Source organism: Dermacentor andersoni, chromosome 8 (genome assembly GCF_023375885.2).
Source record: "Dermacentor andersoni chromosome 8, qqDerAnde1_hic_scaffold, whole genome shotgun sequence".
Classification (NCBI taxonomy): domain Eukaryota; kingdom Metazoa; phylum Arthropoda; class Arachnida; order Ixodida; family Ixodidae; genus Dermacentor; species Dermacentor andersoni.
In genome coordinates this window covers 82036937-82058445 of record NC_092821.1, presented here as the reverse complement: position 1 = coordinate 82058445, position 21509 = coordinate 82036937, and the positions used below count along the sequence as shown (strand labels likewise).

Here is a 21509-nt window from a genome sequence, read left to right as displayed (position 1 = left end):
ACCATTTCTGGGCGGTGACGCCGATGTCACCAGATTTTCACTTTATGGAGAATCTGATGCTTCCGCATTAAAATGCCCATTTCTGTGCATGGGTTGACATTAAAGAACCCCAGGTGTTCAAAAATATTCCGGAGTTCCCCACTACGGCATGCTTCAAAATCGTATTGTGGTTTTGACGTATAAAAAGCCACAATTTATTCACTTTATTTTATTTAACGCGACAAAAATACGATTGGCGACATTTGTCTCTGAGCGATAGCTTTGCTTGTGAAGTGACGGAAGACCTATATGTCTGCATGGAAAGCGTATAGTAGCTGCCTGTACCGCACCTTTGTTTCACGCTCTTTTTAACACAGCGATGTCTTGTAAAGGAGACAGAGAAATTTCGTGTGATTCGCCTTCGTGCGGAATGAATATGTGGACGCACTAAGTCCAATCGTGATTTCAGACTGCCGAGACGCATTTAAAAGCACTGACCGTATCATTTGAATAAACTCTCTTCAGAACGACGAGTGTCTGCTTGCGAATCCACAGATCCCCGAAAGCCTTTCTCTTATACCGAGAACGGTTCGTGATCTCCGTATAACCCGCGAAAAGCACCACCCGTTTATTTTGCTTCCTTTCTTATTTATAAGGTAGGTAAGTCGACGTCGCAGATTCCTGCTTCAGGTGGACTACCGGCAAAGCAAATTACACTGGTACGAGGACGCCCGATTACTCATCGTTTTCAGATGGTTCCTGCAGGGAGCGCCAATTTTCAGTGGGCCAACTACAAGCGGCGCTTGCTTTCTGCAGCGGTTCCTCCGCACCGTAACCTGTTACTTACCACGCTCTGCGTAGCCTTGATGAACGAGCTCGGAAGGCACTCTTGCTCCTTCGCAAGCACTTCTAGTGGGCTGGCTGGCTCCTCAGGGACGGATGTCAAGCCATCTAATTTCACTCCTTAAAGCAAGAATAATGCCAAGAATGGTTTTAACACACCTGGAATAGTATCTAGAGCATGACGGAGCTTATTCAGATGTGATGGCTGGATTCAGGAGCGGCAGTTCATCTACAGACAACTTCGTCTACTTGCTGACATATGCTGAAGACCAGACGGCCTATAAGTGATATTGTGCTGCCTTGTTTTTAGACGTGAAAGGGGCTTACGATAACGTTTACAACGAATCACCATTGCGCGTTGTAAGTATAGACATAGTGGCAAGATATATCTATGAGTTTATAGCTACTTGCAAAGGAGTTCGTTCTGCGTACTCATCGAGGCTGGCACAACAATCAAGTATAACAGCAGAAGCAGAGCTCCTCAAGGCGGAGTACTGAGCACAATACTTTTCAATCTAGCTATAATTCTACGATTCAGCAACCTAACAAACACCGTTGGACTCCATCAATGCCGTCGACGTCTGTACGCCACCGACATCAACACGCGCACTCTCATTGGTAGACTAGAACAACAAAAGCATAAGGCACCCCCAACTGGAAGAACTAAGCCTTTCGCGGCAGCTTCGACCCTAACCCAGACTTCACCGACTTGAGGCTTCTCTTCTGTCTCGGCTATGATTGGGAGTTGGCTTCACGAAGGCTGACACTGCACCAATAGGTATGACTGACAGTACTGCTCTCGGTATCGGCGGTAGCAAAGTGAACACCGAGCAGTCATTGTAGCACTGTCCTCGACTTTGTTCACATAGACACTCTCGAACGCATTGCGACGACTGCGCAATCAGCTGCTGTCCGTGCTGACGCTACCCCCATCGCTCGTCGGCCCACGAGGTTGTGAAGGTACTTTTGTGCTTCGTGTGGGCCACTAGCCCATGCGAACGCTTGAACAACGTGGTGGAGTCCACGGGCGTGAATGAATTCCGTGCGTGTTTCCTTCGCCCTCTCTCTTTCTCAGCTGTCTGTTCCTCGTTTGTCTTCTCCCACCATTAGCTAGGACAACTTGAATCGGTTCTGCTGAACATCCTTACCTTCGTCCTTTCTTTTCTCTTTCTCTCACATGCCTTCTGCACCTTTATGCGACGTCATTCTATTAGAAAGGAAAGCGCGAAATTTGATACACGAGTCAAACCCCCATATTATCAAACATTTCTGGACTAGAACGTTTTCCTCCAATATGCTGAGTTCAGTACAGCACCGCCGCTCAATTGAAGAATGCACTACGGTTCTCAGTAGTAGTTGTGGATTGTGGATATAGAGCAGTGATTGCTTTTGTGGAAGAGTGGTGCTGCCAACAACTTACCTGTATAGAGGGACAATGCTGAGTGGAGGAACGTTTTAGAATACAGGGGAAATAGTTGTTATAATGGACGCGGTTCTTATCGGTCACACACTTCCGGGAGCACAGCCAGGGAGGTGCGAAGATAAAGTATCATAAAAAAACATAACTATTGTATGGAATAAGTGCCATGAATAGCTAAGAGGGAAGGACAAGGACGAGAAAGTGAAAAGTAAGGAATCGTCTTGGCAGATGGCTGGCAGTCCGTTTTTATTACAATATACAATTCTGTATGCAAAATCTTGCCAGACAGTAAACGCGGCAGCATTTTCTTCTATATTCCAAACACCTGCTGTGGTTGCCTTTGCATAACATTCAAAGGTAGTAAGGGTGCGAATAGCAGAGGACCATGTTACTAACGTTTAGGTCATACGCGGAAGGCTCGTGAAAAGGCGGCGTGCATCACTTTGAACAGTTTAATAGCACGCAAAAGAGGATGTTCATACTTATAGGCAACATAGAGAATCTTAAGCTGAAGGAGGACGCTGGAGTGGGCTCGTTAAAAAAATTGATTATGGGGTTTTACTTGCCAAAACCGCGATTTGATTATGAGGCACGACGTAAATTTGAACCATCTGGGGCTCTTTAACGTGCACCTAACTCTAATTATACGGGTGTTTTCGCATTTCGCCCCCATCGAAATGCCGCCTCCGTGGCCGGGATTCGGCTGGTTGGAACATCATTAGGACGGGAACGAACAGCGTTTGTACGGTACGAAGTGAGCACGACAGACTAGGCGCTGAACTAGCAACCCCTTGTTTATTGCGGGTAATGCAATATGTACAAAACACAGGCTCATGGCAGAAGACCGACAAAAAAACGCAATATGTGCGGAGGGATAGGGTTGAAACCATCACATCAAGTGCGTTGTCAAAGCAGGTTGTCACGTTTCTAGCAAATGAGTAATATCGCAGCCATGCAGAGGAACAGATTGTAAACTAACGCATGAGTTTCCGTGTGATTAGATGCAAAACGTTTCGCAAATCCCACGTACCCTTTTCTCTTTATATGTACCTAATATTGTACATTTATCCAAGATAGGTTGCCAGGCACATTTCTTGGAGTGTTGGGCTAATTCAGTGCGCAATGGCCCCTTAGTGAGTATGTGTGCTCCTTCAGCCGGCCTCAAGGAAGGCGTCGAGTCCTTTCCGCAAGGGGCAGCGACAACAGGGCAACGCTCACCCTTCGTGGTTGCCTCGCTACGAAAAGCTGGTGCCAAGGTGGAGGCTTCTGGCTTTTGACAAGGCAGGAATCCGACTGCAAAACTGAAGAGGCCATCTCATGGAACTTCAAAGGGCTGTTAGACATCAACCAGACGCAGGTCAGAACTGAAGCAGCCAAGATTTCTGAAGAAGTGGGTCTCTCTTCCTTGGCGAAATCTGTCAAAGCAGCACGAAATTTGTGCCTTTCTGTGTTGTTTTCTCTGAAAACCCACACAGAGAACAGCCCAATCCGAGCCGTAGTATCGGAGCGTGTTACTTGGCAACAGTGCGTAGCTTCTTACCTGCAGTCGACCCTAGATGTCCTCCCTATCGAAGATCCACGCGTCCTGATGAGCCCGAACAGTTTTTCCGAATACCTTCAGACTGAGTGCTTGGGGCAAGTAGGTTCCGTCTCTGCTGACGTGAAAGACATATAGTTTGTGCCCTACAACCTCCTTTGTGATGAAGCTAGTGATTGAATTGATAAACATATCATCACTAAGTTTCCGGATGCATGTGAAAAACATGTCGACAAATTTTTAGAGCTCCTAAACTTTTACCTTTAAAGGGAAGCTGAAAGGTTTTCCAGAAAAAATGAGTGAACATCTGTACATAATGGTTTTCAACCCTCCGAATTCGAATATCGTATCGAAATTGAGCGAAAGAAAGCGCAAATATATTTTATTTTGACGAAAAGTGCAGCAGCGGACACGCCCAGCTCGCGCGTCTCGTTTCCGCCTGTGATTGGTCGGGCGCCTCGTGACGTCAACACTAGTGTTCGTCCGAACCGACCGCTGCCGCTACACATGAAGCGCGGTGCCAGGTAGTTTGCTGCAGTTTTTCTCAGACGGTAATGGAAAATTTAGAGAGACTGCGTTTTTCTGAGGAGTTCGGCGTTACTCCCTACATGTACGAGCCGATTGCGAAGAGCCGGCCTCTCGAAGAAGCAAACGATGCTGGTGCGAGCAGTGCTTTCGACGCGAACGAAAGCGAAGTCTTGGGATCTCCTCGTGTTGGAAATGCTCTTTGGTGAGTATGTTTTTTGCAAAGCGATCTAGTGATCTCGTGGATCTTTCGCCGATCTAGTGAGCTCGTTTCCGGTCAAACAACTGTAGTGTTGTGTTCCTGCATGCCTCCTCGTGGAACGTAAGCGGGGATGCGATCGTCGGTATTTGTGCGCTGTCCAAAGCTGTCGGCAATCTACAAAGACGGTTTAAATGCGTGAAAAGCTTCCCGGTTCGTGCAGTACGTGTAGTGACCTTCATCTGTGCGCCATCCGCACACTACTCGTAACCGAAGTCGTAAAGGCGGCGAATTCCGTCGGCAACGTGAGACGGCCGGTTTCTCGCTGTGCGCGAGAGAAGGGGGGAGCGTAGCGTCCTGGCGTGCGCCGGCTTTCCAGCACATGCAAACTCTACATTTGCACTGCGTTATGGTAGCTGCATGCAGGCTGTTTTACAACACACGTGCAAATAGAAAATTCGTGGCGCTTTGCGACGAAACCTGCGTCAAGGGCGGGAGATAAACATGCACCTTCCGTTCGGCGTGCAAACACGAAGGAGCTCGCAGTAAATCAAAATCCAGGTTTCGGCGAGTTCGTGTATTCATAAGGCCTTCCAACCCTAGTTATTATCAGTGAGTCCGCACTCGTGCCGTCTTTGTTTTCGTTGCTCCGATCTTTTCGCGCTGCGTTTAGAAAGCCTGCTAGTGGCAAGTAGTCCTCTCTCATTCTGTGGCCATATACAGCAACTGCGCAGGCCGAATTGCGAAAGCTGGCCTTGACAGCGGTGACGAGCTCCTTGTGTACGCGAACACTGACGGCACTGCGCCGGGCCTTAGACGAGCCGACTTGACTGGCAAACCCAACGCACGCATTAATGATAACTTCTGGTCATAATCGTCGTCACGGAAGTGGTTGGAGCACAGCACTGTTGTTCTTGAGCGCTTGAAATTCTTTCGCTTCACAGCAGCCTCCCACTTTGTTAAAAGCTTCTTGTCTTGTGGGAAGTAATGGAAGACAACATCGTCGCGGCCACTGGTGTTCATGCAAGCGTAGGCTGCACAGAAAGACGGCATAATCGGCCCACCACTTCAGTTGATGCTGCGCACGTTGACTACCACTCTACATACACGCAGACGCACCAACAAAGGAATGCAGGGTCGATCGAAGCAGATTACGATGGCACGCACGCAGAAACAAGCACGGTCAGGCACGGTCGCGGAGGCTGCGAAGGAACGGAACACTAGTGTTGACGTCACAACACCGCGGTTTCCGGTCTCCGCTCGCATCGTCAGCGTCAGCAGCAGCGCGCGGCATTCGACGGGGGGCGGTGCTACAGCGCAATCTTAACCGACGATTACGTCGCTCCTAATTGAAAAAAAAACCCCAAATTTTACCTACATGGTTTATAAGGTTCCCGCATCCGTATATGAGCGTCTTATTGAATTCGTCAGATTCTTCAGCTTCCCTTTAATCGAACTTCATAAGCTACAATGATTGCATTTTCATCCAGTGGGATGGCGTGTGCACTGGGTCCAGTATCGCTTCCATTCGTAGCAACATTTTAATAGTACGGTTTGACTTAAGCCTCATGGCCAGCCTCCTACCGACTAGTATAACTAAAGTTATTCTCTTTGTAGATGATTTCTTTGTGCTTCACAAAACTGACAAAACTGGCCGTCTTTCGCATGAAAAGGAAATTTTTGACATCTTTCAGTCGGTTGTGAAACCTTTGGTACCAATGATTGAGCTTCTCTCTGACAGTAAGATAAGGTTTCTAGATATCGAGATTTTGTTTGAAATTGACCACGTATATTTGGACATAGAATCCCCGCTCGAAGAAAGGTATTCTTCCATTCACGTCTGGGCACTCAAAAGTAGGTAAAATGAGTATTGCAGTGTCCTGCTTCAGAGCAGCTCTGACCAGCTCATGCCACCACCGTGTGGCTAGCCCCTTCAAGCACCAAGTGTACCGGGCCTCTTTCTACGAATATTCAGCAAATAAAGAGGTTTTCAGTCAATCAATCTCAGGCTAGTTATCCTATGGCACTGCTGACGGCTGTTTCCAGAAGCTCTTGGTGAACCTCAACAGTGGCAGGGCAGGAGGCCGCGTGCAGGAAACAGGCCCTCATTCGAGCACAGCCGTCGTATCCTGTGCCCATGAGGTCGCACACAGATTAAAAATGGTCGCAGCTAAAACAGGGCTACGCGTCTTGTTAAGCGCAAAGGACGAGCTCTCGGCGCTATACCGCAAATTTAACAAGGAAGGCCTCTGAAAGGTAGTCTGTGAGAAAAATAACACAGAAATTTTTTTCTTGACTGCGCCTACGCAGTTGTTTATACATTCCGTTCATGTGCGAGTGTTGCTACATTCGCCAAACAGGTTGATGTTTGAATTGCCGGCTAAGAGACCATGCCCGTACTCACTAAAGGGTAAGTACCCAGTCATCTAGCCGAGCACTGCAAAAAGTATGGCATCCAGCGTATTTTTGATAAACGCACAATATTAGGCAGATATAAAGAGTAAGGATCACGTGAGATTTGCGAAGCGGTCTGAATCTAATCACACGGGAACTCATCCGTCAATTTATCCTCTTTCCTTGCATAGCTGCGAGATTAACTATTTGTTAAAAAAATGACAGCCTGCTTTGACGACGCACATGATGTAATGATTTCAATCCTATCTCTGCCCAAATACCGTGTTTTTGTCGGTATTATGCGTTGAGCCTGTGTTTTGTATGTATTGCATTCTCAGCAATAAAGCAGTGGCTGTTTGTTCAGCGCTTAGTCTGTCATCCTCATTTCGGCCCGTCCAAGCGCTGTTTGTTCCCGTCCTAACAGGGGTATTTACAATGTGACCTTGTCTTGTAGGAGAAAGAAAAGGAAAAGTTGACATTACTCTGAAAAATATTGTGACTGGCAGCAGAATTCCGGACCTGCTCGCCAAATGCGTGTACATATTTTCTTAGCCTCGAAGAACAGCGCTAAAGTTTGCAACGCCCTGTGGCGGAGCGTGAGATTCAGTAATTCTTAAGTTAGGCTGATTGGGTGGTTCACGACACTAACGAGTAGTTAGGAGCACAAAGAACACTTTAAAGCATATTTTGCGCACATTTAGGGGACCACTTTGATGGTTGTGTTTATCGATTGATCCGTGCGATGCTAAATGAAGAGATGTATGCTGTACCAGCTACCCTGTAGGGATCATTTTCCATCTGACTGATCTGTCAAGCTTTCTTGCTAACCGCACATCGGACTCATAGTCAATACTTGAACAATAATAATCGCTAAGGAGTCTCAACGTCCCGGCTAGGAGCCCGTAACAGCTACCGCTGTATCATAAAAAGCCATACAGAGTGTTTCCGGAAGGGCAAAACCATTGCAATAAATTCTGGACTGCCCACCCTAAATTTTTTTTTGAGATTATATATTTTTTCCAGAAACACTTCAATCCAAACCATCACTCCCCGACATTCTTTGCTTACACCATCACAGAAGCAAAACTGTTTTATGGGACAATCGAGCAGACACTTAGCAGTAATCATTAGTTGGGACAGACCCTAGCGCTGACGCTTCTCTCGCACACATGAAGAGAAAGCGCGGTATTGTGGGGCATTTCAAACACACGTAATCCATTTAAGTAGCAGTTAACCGGAGTGATCAGTAATTTTATGCGACAATCGCTGCACGTACGACTTAGGGTCACATCTATATTCAACTTATAAAAGTTAGCAGCCTTTCTTAAACATCTGGTGTGTCCGAAGTCGATGAAGTGGTCCTGCATTCAGAAGTGAAGCGACAGCAACTTGTTTCCTCAGCCCAAATCATCGCGCTTCTTACCGTAATGGTGCCATCTATGCGTAGGCTCGTGTTGCATGACTGAACAAGTAGTAATACCAAAGTTGCGTTTGCTGTTTGGCCTTTCCGGCGTGACGCGTAGATGGTCCCGCACATCGCCGAGTCAGCGGAGGTGTTCATGGACATGCTCGAGCCACACGCCGACACTGAGGAGGAGGTGAACCTGCGTCTCCAGTTCCAAGCGCTTTCTATGGACTACATCGGCCAGGCAGCCTTCGGCATCGAGACGTGCTTCCAGCGTGAGGTAGACGACATCTTCTTCACGACAGCTCGTCGGGTGCTACCAGGAGTGATGACGGGGCCTGCCCACATGATTGCACGTGCGTTTTCTCAGCAGTCCCAAGCAGGTTCCTCCTCTGAGTACAATGGCTGTTTCGATTGGCGTAGCAAGTGTATGAAGTGCCGATGTAGCGCAGGTAGCTTAGTAAAGCTCTGCAGGGCCGATAACCTAGAAATAATTAATTGGACAGTAGGTTTTGCTCTTTGAGTGATCGGTCATTAGCCCTTTCAGTGCTGATATTACGAAGGAATATATCAGCAGGGTGAACTGTTACGCAAGTTTCTTGTCCGTCATTTTCTTTGAACCGCCACAGGGGCGCTAATGCACGATATGAAAGGACGTGAGACATGGTGTAAGTGAAAACTGACATATCTTAAGAACAGAAAATAAATACATCTGTGAAAAAAATTTCAGACGCTGAAGCTTCGCCTTTGAGAGTGGACGCGATAGCATTCAAAGATCCCTGACTGTCTTTCACGCTTCCCTACCACTGTAGCGCATGTAACCGTAATTTTTGCCGGGAAACGCTCACGGCGAACGCTATGCACGAAGGCGCGCTTTCTGGTAGAAATGCGGCCTCTTGCATGGGCCGCGATGCGGCGGAGGCGAGCGTCATCTGGAAGTGTTTCATGGAAGCGGGTGCGCCGCTCCGTGGCCTCGGATATATTTACGCGCCGGTCTGCGCAAATGGCGGACGCAGTCTCCTGTCTATGTATTGTAGAAACGCTAGAAAAGGCGGTTAAGTTTTCGCGCAACATAAATATGTTTTCTCGTATATCCAAATTACAATCCAAGAGCTATCATGTCTGTAGGTTGTGTGTAAGTCGTAGTTTACGATTTTTCTATGTATTTTTGCTTGACAAATTCAATTATTTCAGTGAATTGCTTGCGTTACATGGAAGACCTGGGTATGCGTGGTTCGAAAATCTTTTTTGCCGATGCTACATCTGACGGTGGACGTGGCATGGCGCCGCAGGATTTTCTGCGACATGGGCTCCTTAATATTATCGTGTTAAAATCAGAGAGCCCAGGAGATCGAGGAATTGTTTCACTGCAAAAGAACTCTGATACTTTCACATCAGTCCTTTATACTTGGCTAAAGCATGTTGGGGGACTAGTTGGTTTGGATTCTGGACTACATGTTGCAGTGCGAATACAGGAAGACAGAAATAAGACAATACGCATGCAGCGCTTTTGTGGATTGTCTGCTTGCTCTGTCTTCATCCATTCGCGCAGCACATTTGAACACTTCTATTAGCCTCTATGAGTGTGGAACCAGTTTGCCAAGTGTTTATTCGAAAGACACAATGTGAATACAGAACAAAAAGTAATTGCCACAAGGAGAGCGTGTGGCCTTTATCATACCTGCAACTTTGTGTTAGCTGCGAAATTTCTCATAGCCAAAAAAATCTGGGTTCAAAACCTTAAGTTAACTCTTTCCATATTGTTATGCGTGCACTCACTCAGAATGAAACCTTGTCTTGCCATCGTTACATTACCGGTTATTCGTGCTGTATTTCCAGCATGCATGCGCGAGTAAATTATTCGTTGTTCTTGCACACCACTGCAACCTTCAAAGTGGGCCTGCTAAGTGATTCGAGGATACAACCTAAGTGCTTAAATAACTGGAGCACAAGTTTTGGCCGGAGCAGCATCTCGAGCAACCAGAATTTCACCCGTTTACTGGCGTTTATAACTATTTTCTGAAATGTGAAGGTCACAAGAACTGATCACGCTTCATAGGTGGCAACGGTTGCTGGAATGCCCAATCTTCTCTGACACATAACAGGTGACTTTACAAAAAGAAGTTTTTCTGCTCAAAGTTTTCTTTATGTGTTTCATCGTACTTGTCACACAGTGACACTGGAGTCAGTAGAAGCATTCGTTGTAAACAGCGTTTACAATCCAGTGGTCATGGACACATCAGAAATATCGCAGGTAGAAAATCGCAGGGCCTGACTTTAGAAGACGAGTAGTCGACTTCCTAGTTTTTTTCCGCATATGCCGATGCTAAAAACTAGAACTGGGAAAAATGATCAAATGGATAGAACATGAAGCGAATTTGCAGAAAACCTTACAAAGTATATGGGTTGTTGACTGTTAGCGTTGCGTTTCACTTACATTAGTCAAAGTTTGCGCAGATAGTAATATGTCGAATGTCTCTCCCAGGTTTATTATTTGCAAACCAGCAGAAGAAAACTGATAACACTACCCGGTCGACAAATAACCGTGTTTTTGAGATGAGAAACTGTTTACAGTTTGTTTAATATAAAGGGCTTATCGACTACAAAAGTCCACAGTAATTGCCTAAGAATGATTCAACTTGGCTGTTTCTGCTGTATTCTTTCCCGCAGAAAGCACGACAACGTTGGGAAAAGCAATGAAACCTTTCTACTGGTTCCTTGGAAAGTTCGGCTCTCTTACCTTCAAAGTGTTCTCTGAGGAGACCACCAAGATGATCGAAATGCGCAAGACTCATCCTGAGGTGCGTTTGCGGTTTCTTTCCCATAAAATATCTGGTAAACGTTGGGGAGAGAATGCAAGAAGCAAGAAACAGGTAAGCTAACTAAACGTAAGTCCGGTTTCCGACCCAAAGATTCTAAAATAATATGAGGGACCCCCCCCCCCCCCCTCCAAAAAAGAAAGAAAAAAATATGGGAATACGTCACCTGTGCAGAAACGACTAGATGCACGTCCCTAAAAAAAAAAACAGAGATGAAATTTTGCATGACAAAACCACAATTTGATTATGAGGCACGCCGTAGTGAGGGAGTCTACGTTAATTCTGAACACTCGGGGTTCTTTAACGTGCGCACAATGCACGGTACACGGACGTTTTTTTTTTTTTTTTTTTTTTTGCATTTCAGCCCCACCGAAATGCTCCCTCCGCGGCCAGAATTCCATCCCACGCCTTCTGGCTCAGTGGCGCGACGGTATAGTGATTACGCTGTCACAACTGGTATGGGCAACAGAATTGTCGAGTTGAAGATGTGCAGCAGCCAGTGCAATGCCCTCGTGGCTCACATCTGCGCCAACGACGCAAATATCAACGGTCCAAAAACGTTCTTCGGCTAAAAAAGTCTTCAGTTACGCTGAGGTAACCCTTCCGGAGTGTGAAGAACTTAACGTAAAGCGGGAACAAAGCGCAGAAAGCTTTCCTAATATTATTTGAAATGTTCAATAAACGTGTAAATATCGGTCGAATTCAGAGCACTAATGATAAAGGCGGCCCCAAGCAAATTTTACGTAGAAATTCAAAGTCAACCACGAAAATTGCCCTGGGGCGCTATAGCGTAAATCTATTCCAAAATTTTCTATTCTATTTCTGCTATCAGCCGTCCACGATTGGTCAAAAACATTTTGTTGGACCACACCCACTTCACCTGCCTGTCACGCGACGTCACGAAAACCGCGATACCTCCTCATCGGATATGATGTCTACATGCTGATTATGCATGATTTGACCGAAAAGAGAAAAGCAGTTATTTCGGATTCCACGCCTTTTCGCCATTAGCCCGTGGCTATTGGTCAAATGTTTTCGGCAGCACCCACTTCTCCTGTCTGTCACGCGACGGCACAAAACCCCGAAAACTCTCCACGTCAAAGTGACGTGTATGCATTACAGATGCATTAATATGACGAACAAAACTGAAATTTCTTCTGAATAGCCGCAGGCTGCCCTTTTCCGAAGGGAATAAAAGATGGCTGCCGCCGATCCCTCAGGCGCTGGCTACTCGCACCTGCCGGAGAGCGTGGGTTTATTTGCGTATAATAATCTTCTTGCGATGCCGTGTAACGTTTTCGAGCACTTTCAGCACGTTTACCACCTCATTCCACCAACTGTTATTTGCTGAGGATCCGTTTTAGCGCTATTCTTAAGCTTCCGTTGCATGCCGCCGCGATTTTCGACCAGCCACCGCAAGATAAGTAAGGGAAAGCGGACCAATCGCAGACGTCGGCACCACCCTCTTCATCCGGTTATCGATTTTCAGTGTACTGGTTCTGCCCCATCGAATCCATCTCCACTTTGACGCACTCCTCGCCTCTTGTCAGCCAATTAGATACAAGTCGCTCGGTGTAGGCAATGTTATTCGTTTTTCAAGCAAACAAAAGTGACCTCCTATGATCGAGGAGAGCAGTTGATTGGTCGGTTCAGACAACACTGCGGGTGACCGCCCGGTGCTTGCGTCGGCGGTTACGCAAATTTGACGCCAGGAGATTGGAATAAAAACATATCCGAATAGTTTTACGTTATAGGGCCCCTGTTTACCACACGCTGAAAATTTTCAGCATGTCACACAATTAATGAAATTTCGGAATGGCCATGTTAACTGGAAAGAGAAACATACACCAAGTAACAATGCCTATCGAAAATATTATAGTGTGGTGCGAGGAGAATTTGTAACATCAAAAAATAAATGAAAGCGAAATAAGATGCTTAAAACTGAAACGTTACAAAATATGTAATAGAGAAATGGTATAGGTCGTAAAGACTGGTATCATTGTCATTACGTACACGTCGACAAAGTTCTCAGTTTCTGCTTATTTTCGCAGCTTCGGAAGCCAGACATCCTCCAAAATTTATTAGACGCTGAACTTGAGGACGAAGCACTGAGTGAAGCTGTGACCAAGAGTGGAGCGCAGCAAACAGGTACGCATCGACTTCCTACTTTGAGGAACTAGGCGTTGCGTGTCTTTGGCGTCTGCTTTTCTCATTGAGTACTCAATACAGTGAACAGTGATGAAGTGGCCGTCATTTAAAAAGCTAAGCTTTTCTTTGCGAACCTCGCCGGGCTCCATGACCACGGCTGCTGCCTGACTGTTCCCTTGCCGAATAGGCCAATCAATCACAGCAGAGCATACGCACCGAATGCGCCACTGGGTTCCATGCAGTGCTACCAGATGGCGCTCGCTTCCACGGCCATGATGTAACGGTTCCAGGACTTACTTTCCGAAATGCGGTAGTTTGCCTGAAATCAGGGGTACAAGCAGGACTCGATGGGAACCAAAGGTCAGTGGGACACCATGCACTGGCCGCTCACGGGAAGACTACAAATGCAGGGTGATATGAGCTGGACTAGTTTTTAAGTGCAACATGCTCACAGTAAAATTGATTATGAACAACGACAAAGGAATATGGAAGAAAGTTAATGGGCTGGGAGAGTCTTGAGGCATCTGTACAGGAAAAACATTGATTCACAGAGGAGGAAAAGAACTAGGAAGCTTACCAGCAAGTCTGCGGCCTGTAAGGCCAGCAACACAGCAACAAAAAACGTCAAACGGAGAGTCAGAGAGGCTGAAATAATCTCATGGGTGGCGGCAATGGAAAAGAAACCTGCCATCTGTAAGTACTCAAGAAGAAAAAACGAAATAAGGAAAGAAACAATTTGTGATAACTCGAAGGGAAGCTCATTCCTTTTCGAAGTGAGATCAGGATGCCTTAGAACACGCATATATAAATCGAGATCTAGGAAGGAAGAAGAAGCATGCGCTTGCTGTGGTAAAGCTAGGGAAACGATCGAGCATGTTTTATTATAATGTGAAGACATCTGCCCAGCGGGTGATTTAGACACCACTGGCATGGTTGAAGCCCTGGGCTTCAGCGAGAGCAGGGGAAAAGTGAACATGTCCGCAGTAGAGATTAGTAAGAGGCGAGTGGAACATTAGTGGAAGAAAAGTATGGAACGGACAAAAAAAACGGAGACTTACAAAAGCGAAAATGACAATAGGGGTCAGGAAATTTGGTTGTGAGAGTTCATCATGTTTTTTTAACCTATAGGTAGGACATTAGGCAGTACCATAGCAAGAACTTGATGGCGCAACCCACCGCCATGTTCTAAAGGGGACGCCAGTATAACATCCATCCAGCGATGGCGCAGACCATGCGCGGAAAAGTAGAACCCGAAAGCGTGCCTTTACCCATCCGCGGCTGCAGGGTATTGAGGCTGCAAACGCTTTTTGCGGATAGAATGGATTTGAATTGCGCAACGTACGCATGCGCATGCCGCCTCTGAGACTGTGATGCGGTGTGTGTGTGTGTGTGTGTGTGTGTGTGTGTGTGTGTGTGTGTGTGTGTGTGTGTGTGTGTGTGTGTGTGTGTGTGTGTGTGTGTGTGTGTGTGTGTGTGTGTGTGTGTGTGTGTGTGTGTGTGTGTGTGTGTGTGTGTGTGTGTGTGTGTGTGTGTGTGTGTGTGGCTATGTACAGTTTCGCTGTACATAGATTCCAACTTGTTGGATCTGCTACACTTCTTGGTTTCCGCCCTTCTCACAGCTGACAGCATGAAAAAGAGGGTCCGGGCACTTTCACCGAGGGAAGTCATTATGAATGCTACTTTGCTCTTCATGGGAGGGTGAGACACAATTGTGTTTTAGTATCTGGAATTCTGTCATTTGAGGATATAAAGGCTAGACATGGAGAAAAAAAGATAATGGAGACCTAGCGGGAGGTGTTGCGTAATGTATATGGGATTCATATTGAACAATCATATGATGCCGCTAAGGGTAGCTGTGTGCTTAGAATGATCGAATTAGCAACTAGATATACATTTCGCCTAAAGAATTGATGCAGTATTGTGCAATAGCGAGTTTGCAACGAAATGTTGAGGGCGCATGGCACAATACAGTGCCAATTCATAGGCAATTCATAGTGCTACATTTTTGTTATTTTTTATTGATCGATACTATCAGCTTTACATCAGTGGAACACGTAGAAATGTATAACAGTTAGCAATATGGAAATCACTCATTAAACGTACTTATTTGCATTCAAATCTAACATATAAAGGAACAAATTCATAAAACCAAACAACATATAAGAAAATTATTACCACAGAAATTGCGCCCTTTCTTTTTCATCGATAAAGGGTGGACCTGAAGAAACTTTCCCACTTAGTAAAGATATCTTCTGTCTATAGCAAACCTGAACTGCAAATACATATGTTACAAGGGTAAATTGTGTATCACCTTCCCCTTATCCACAGGTTCGAATCAACGTCGATTTCCATGTGTTACCTCACTTTCCTGCTCGCCAAACACCAGGACGTTCAAGACAGGCTCAGGGAAGAAGTGAAAGAGGCTGTCAGCGAATCGGTATGCCAGAAACGATGTCACTCACATAATATTTTCGGTGAATGTACGATGCCTGTTCTTTAGCGTAAATGTACACTTAGCTCGTAGGAGGACAGAACGATATATTATATATATATATATATATATATATTCTCGGTCTTGCTACTGGTTTCTGCCGCCTGCCTGACCTGGCGAATTGAGGACTTTTGTTTGCCAGGTTGGAGCGGGCGAGCTGTGCCTCTCACTGCCGCATTGTCTTACGTTAATTGGCATGTGCTTAGTGTACTCATAGATTACATGTACTGTATTAGGGTGGGTATGCCACCGTACCAAGGGCAGTTGCCCCTATAGCGAGTGGGATACATGGCGTTTAGGAATGTTACACGGTGGAATACTTGTTATGTATTTTGCGCCAATCAGTGACGTCTTCCTCGCTAAGTTGTGGGTAAGGTGGCACCTACTTTCTGCGCACTACGCGCTGAAGAACAAATTTGTCCATGGCATTCAAACTGGAGGGATTTTGTGAGGGATAGTGCGAGTGGTTAGGGCTAGGAGAGGACGCCACCGCTCGGTTAGTAGACCCTCCAACTAGCTCGGTTGCCTGTTCGTTCCCCTATACCCCCTCATGGCCCGGCCCCGAGAGTAGGCGGTAACGGTGGTTGAAGTATTTCGGAATTATCGCGAGGCTTGCCGAAGTCACGCGCCCCTTGAGAAAAAATTTTAAGGTCGCTTATATTTGGCACCGTTACGAACGGAACGCGATAGCATTCAAAGATCCCTGACTGCTTTTCCCGCTTCCCGACAACTGCAGTCTATGTAAGTGTAATGTTTACCAGGAAACGCTGGCAACGAGCGCTACGCACAAAGGCAAGATTCCTGGTAGAGAGAGAGAGAGAGAGAAACAACTTTACTGGTCCATTATGAAATGAAACGCGTTAAGCGTCTGATGGGGTGGCTCCCTCTTCGCGGGCTCCATATGCTTCCAGGGCCGCCTGGCCCCTGTGGATCAGTCTGAGCTGGTCTTCCAGGGCGGGGCTGGACAGCATGATCTCCCATCGCTCGTAAAGGGTGGGGATAGCAGGGGGGTTAGTTATGGGTATAGGTGGGGGGTGGTGTATGGAAAAATTGCACTCTCCTATGACGTGCTGAAGGGTTCCTAATGCATTGCAGTGAGGACATGTGTTCTTATATCTCTCTGGGTATATCTTGTTCTGGAGGCAGGGGTGGGGAAAGGATCCTGCCTGGATTTGCCTGTATATTGTTTGTTCGGCTCTGGTCAAGGAGTGGTGGGGGTGCGGGAATGTCTTCCTGCCGTCCCTGTAATATTTGACTATATCTCTATAATTTGTGATGGGTTGCCATCCCCTTGCCTCCTCCTCGTTGGCCCGGGAGTTTAGCGCTCGGGCCTGTTGATGAGCATATTCATTGCCCTCAACTGAGGAGTGAGCCGGGACCCAAACTAATTCGATCGCTTGTTTAGGAGGCGTAGCTTTACCAAGAATTTTTAGTGCCGCAAGGGACACCCAGCCAGATCTGTAGTTCTTGTATGCAGCTTGTGAGTCCGTGACGATCTTGGTGACGTTTGGTTGTAGGAGTGCGAGAGCTATCGCTGCTTCTTCTGCTTCCTCCGAAGACGGAGTGTAGATTGATGCGCAGGTGACCAGCTTTTCTAGCCCGGTGACCACGACTGTTGCCCTCGTGGAGCGTTTCGATAGAGAGGCGTCTTTATATAAAACAGTGTCGTCTTCCTCCAGGAACCTGGAGATGGCTCTTGCCCGGGCGTCGCGTTGTCCGACATGCCTTGTGGGGTTCATGTTGCGTGGTAGCGGTTTGCATTCCAACTTCTCACTGAACTTTTCGGGTAATTGGTCGTGGCGGGTGTAGTGCGATTCTTGCCATCCTAGCTTGCGGAGGACGCTTCTGCCCGCCTTGGTCTGGCTAAGGCGTACCCTTTGATTGGATAGGTGGGCTTCTACAAGCTCGGCTACTGTGTTGTGGACTCCCATTTGAAGTAATTTTGTCGTGGATGAATTTATAGGAATACCCAGGGCCTGCTTCGTGGCTTTCCTGATTATTGCGTCAAGTTGTAAGACGTCCTTCTTGAGGAGCTGCAGGTACGGCGCTGCGTAGACGATTCGTGAGATAACAAAGGCCTCAACGAGGCGCAAGGTGTCCGATTCCTTCAGACCCCTCTGCCTGTTGGCCACTCGTCTGATCATGTTCAAGATTTGGTCTGACGTGAGCTTCATTTTTCTAATCATGGCTGTTGCCTTGCCGTCTGCCTGGATCAGGAGACCCAGGATCCTGAGTTGAGGTACCGGGAGGATCCGGTTCCCTTCCAAAGTGATTTCTATGTTTTCTGCTTGTGTCCTTGATGCACGTGGTCTGACTATTGTCAGCTCCGATTTTTAAGGCGAACAGCAAAGGCCACATGTCTTCACATAGCTGTTGATCGTGTCAGCCACTTTTTGGAGCGTGTTTTCCATCCAGCCATCCGACCCTGCCCTCGCAGTCCAGAGGGTGATGTCGTCGGCATATAATGCGTGGCCCAGACCATCTATTGATTCGAGAAGCTTGGGCAACGGCAGGAGAGCCATGTTAAATAGGAGGGGGGAAAGGACCGAACCTTGCGGCGTTCCTCGATCCCCCAGGGAGATCGGTTGGGATGTCTCCTCTCCTATTCTGATCATTGCCGTTCGGTCACGAAGAAAGTCTCGGATGTAGTTGTAAGTTTTCACTCCACAACCCGTGTTGCGCAGGTTGCGGAGGATACTTTCATGTGTGACGTTATCAAAGGCACCTGTGAGGTCTAGCGCTAGTATCGCTCGTGGCGATTGCTTCGTTGCTCGCTTAATTACCAGTTCGTTGAGTTGTACGAGAACATCCTGGGTGCCCAGGTGCTGCCTAAAGCCATACATTGTCTCTGGCATCTGATCGGTGGCATCAAGATGTCGCTGCAACCTCTTAAGAACCATACGTTCCATGACCTTCGCCACGCAGGACGTGAGGGATATCGGTCTCATGTTGTCGATGTGAGGTGTCTTCCCAGGCTTGGGTATGAAGCGGACTTCTGCCTCTTTCCATTCGTGTGGAAGATTGCCAGACTCCCAGACCCGGTTCATATACTCGAGCAGCTGTCTGCGGGCCTTGTGCCCGAGGTTGTTAAGTAATTTGTAGGTAATGGTATCGGGTCCCGGCGCGCTGCCCCTGTTGCTCTCGGAGATTGCCGATATCAACTCGGTGTCAGTGAATGGCTTGTCTAACGCTTCATTGGTAGGTCCTGCGTAGTCGGGAGGTGCGATATCACCCTTCTCCGTTTTCAGGTACTTGGCCTTCAGGTCGTTGATGAGTTTGTCGGCACCCCCAGTATAGTTGTTGAGGGTGCGCGTGAGGCTTCGATTAGTGGCACTCTTGCTGCCGAGAGGATCGATCAGGTGACGAAGGAGGCACCACGTATTCCTGGTAGAAAGGGTGCCCTGCAGTCCATCACACACGCTCAGCCAGTTCTCTCTGCACAGCTTGGACGCGTATTCAGCTGCTTGCTTGTTGAGATCATGGATGCGTTTGCGAAGTTTCTTGTTGTGTCGTTGTTTCTTCCAGCGTCTGGTGAGGCTGTGTCGTGCTTCCCAAAGGTGGGCGAGCTTTGCGTCCACACAGGGTGTCTGCAGTGTGGTCGCAATTTTCTGGGTGTATTTTTCTACCAGCTCGAGTTGTTCCTTAGCCCATTCCCCATACGATTTGGTGCTGTTCGTGTCCTCATCTTCATCGGCTGCTTGCCTTTTTCGAAGTTTGTCCCAGTCAGTTATCTTTGTTGTTCCCATTCGGGCCTTGAACGCGGGCCCCCTGATCGTAATATTGAGGATATCGTGGTCCGACCCCAGGTTCGCGCCTGTGTTCTGCCACGACACGTCCAAGGTTCCACTCAGCAGGGTAAGGTCTGGACTGGTGTCCTGGGTCATACTTGTGCCCATGCGGGTGGGAGTGTCTGGTTCGTTGAGTAGGGCTAATGTGTGCTGATCCATGAGGTTCGCCAGCACCCTGCCTCTCTTGGAGCAAAATTTGTAACCCCATATTGTGTGAGGCGCATTGAAATCTCCTAATATCAATAGGGGTCGGCTGCCCGCCTGTCTCTTGCTGTCGAGTAATGTGCCCTCTATGTCGAGGTTCTTCTTGGAGGGCCGACAGTATGCGTTGAGTATAAAGATGTTGTCTTTGCTTCCTATGCCTCTGCTGTGAATTTCCAAGCGAACGTGTTCACACCCTCTCTGGGTGGTAATGCGCTGCGTTGCAGCTATGTTGCTTCGGACTAGGATGGCTGTGCTTTTCTCACTGGGATCGGTGTATGTGACGTACCCCGCGAGTTTTGGTCGCGAGTTCGTTTCTTGAATTGCAAGGATATCCGGTTTGTGTTCCGCATTATCTATGTATTGCTGTAATTCGCCTATTTTGTCCTTAATTCCTCGGCAGTTCCATTGGGCTAAGATCGTTGTATCTGCCTTCCTATTTTTACGCCTGGCCGCAATCCTGGCTCAGGTTGGTAGTCGTGAGACTACTCGCCATGCACGGTTTCCCATACGGGGCTCCCTTTTTAGCTTTTTGAGTGGTTAGTATGAGCTGGTTGACATTAGCTTCTAGCGCGTCGAACTTGGCCATCTTGGACGTTATCAAGCCGATTTGGCTGGCAAGCTGTGTGACCATCTCGGTGAGGGCTTCAATGGGCTTGGCCCACGCCGGTTCCTCAGATGGACTCGATTCAATTTTCTCTGCCTCCATTGCTGTTACCGGGGGCTCCTGCTGAGCGTCCCTCTTGGCAATTTTGCGTTTTGTGACATCCTCGCTGCTTTTCGATTTTTCTAATGCCTCCATGCGCGCAAGAAGCGCGCTGATTTGCTCATTTTGCTTAACTACAAGCGCTTTGAGTTGCATGCATTCCTCACAATCTTTCTTGGGAGTCTGGGGAAGGGGAGGGAAATCTTTGTTGCTAAGAGCGATAGGAGATCTAACTGCCCAGCCCACCTGCTTAGCGGCGTTCCTCGACGGTGTCTGGCTCCGGGTCTTCGACCTTGAGCGCGACTCCCGGCGGCCCCCGCTGTAGCTGCTGCCGGCCACGTCACCCGGCGACGACGCTCTCAAGCCCGGCTTTGAGGCGCAGCTGCTGCTCCGCCCTCGTCCGCCTTCACGGGAAAGAGAGTGATTCCGATACCCTGACGTAGCTGCTCCCTCCCGACGTGGCGGTTTTGAGGCTTCTGCAGGCGTGTAGTTGGTATCTTTCCGCTCCCACCGGCGTTTCCGTACCACGTACGGAATCTTGAAGCGAGCTCTGCACACCTTGTCTGCGGTCAAATGTTCTCCTCCACAGAGGTCACACTTGGGGGTACACTTGTGCTGTTCATCGGGATTTCGAGCACCACATCCCCGGCAGATCCGGTGTGTTGGATCAGGGCAAACTCCTGTTACTGTTTTGCAATTTTCTCAGAAGATCTGACATAATATGTTTTTCCTCTCACTGTTCTTTTTTTTACATGACATTTGTTTGGGGGCTGTCATTCTCAAAACTCCGAGGAATAACTTTCTAAAATATGAAAGACAGGGTATATGAGCAACTTCGGTGATGATATAGTGGTTGGGCGTGCGCGGTTGGAAATTATCTTTTACTGAAACGAGGTCGACACCGGACTCGGAGCGCGAAACGCCGACGCCGGATTTTCTGCGAGCCAGGACTTTTAACGCTATCGCGTATACATATCACATGTCTCTCGCGAGTCCGTGACCACGACCGCGTCCCTTTGTGAACGCTCCTGCGTAGGCAAGTGGGACCGCCACT

At 47.7% G+C, this 21509-nt stretch overlaps 1 protein-coding gene across 2 annotated transcripts in view; it reads left to right on the top strand.

The window, feature by feature from the left end:
• LOC126538682 (cytochrome P450 3A14-like) overlaps positions 1 to 21509 on the top strand; it is a 63048-nt gene that overhangs the window by 17382 nt on the left and 24157 nt on the right. For both annotated transcript variants that reach the window (XM_055074905.2, XM_055074906.2), the window contains exons 6-10: positions 8421 to 8658; positions 10973 to 11103; positions 13173 to 13269; positions 14889 to 14967; positions 15598 to 15706. In XM_055074905.2, the coding sequence (XP_054930880.1) occupies positions 8421 to 8658; positions 10973 to 11103; positions 13173 to 13269; positions 14889 to 14967; positions 15598 to 15706 (654 nt within the window). The remainder of the gene's footprint in view (positions 1 to 8420; positions 8659 to 10972; positions 11104 to 13172; positions 13270 to 14888; positions 14968 to 15597; positions 15707 to 21509) is intronic.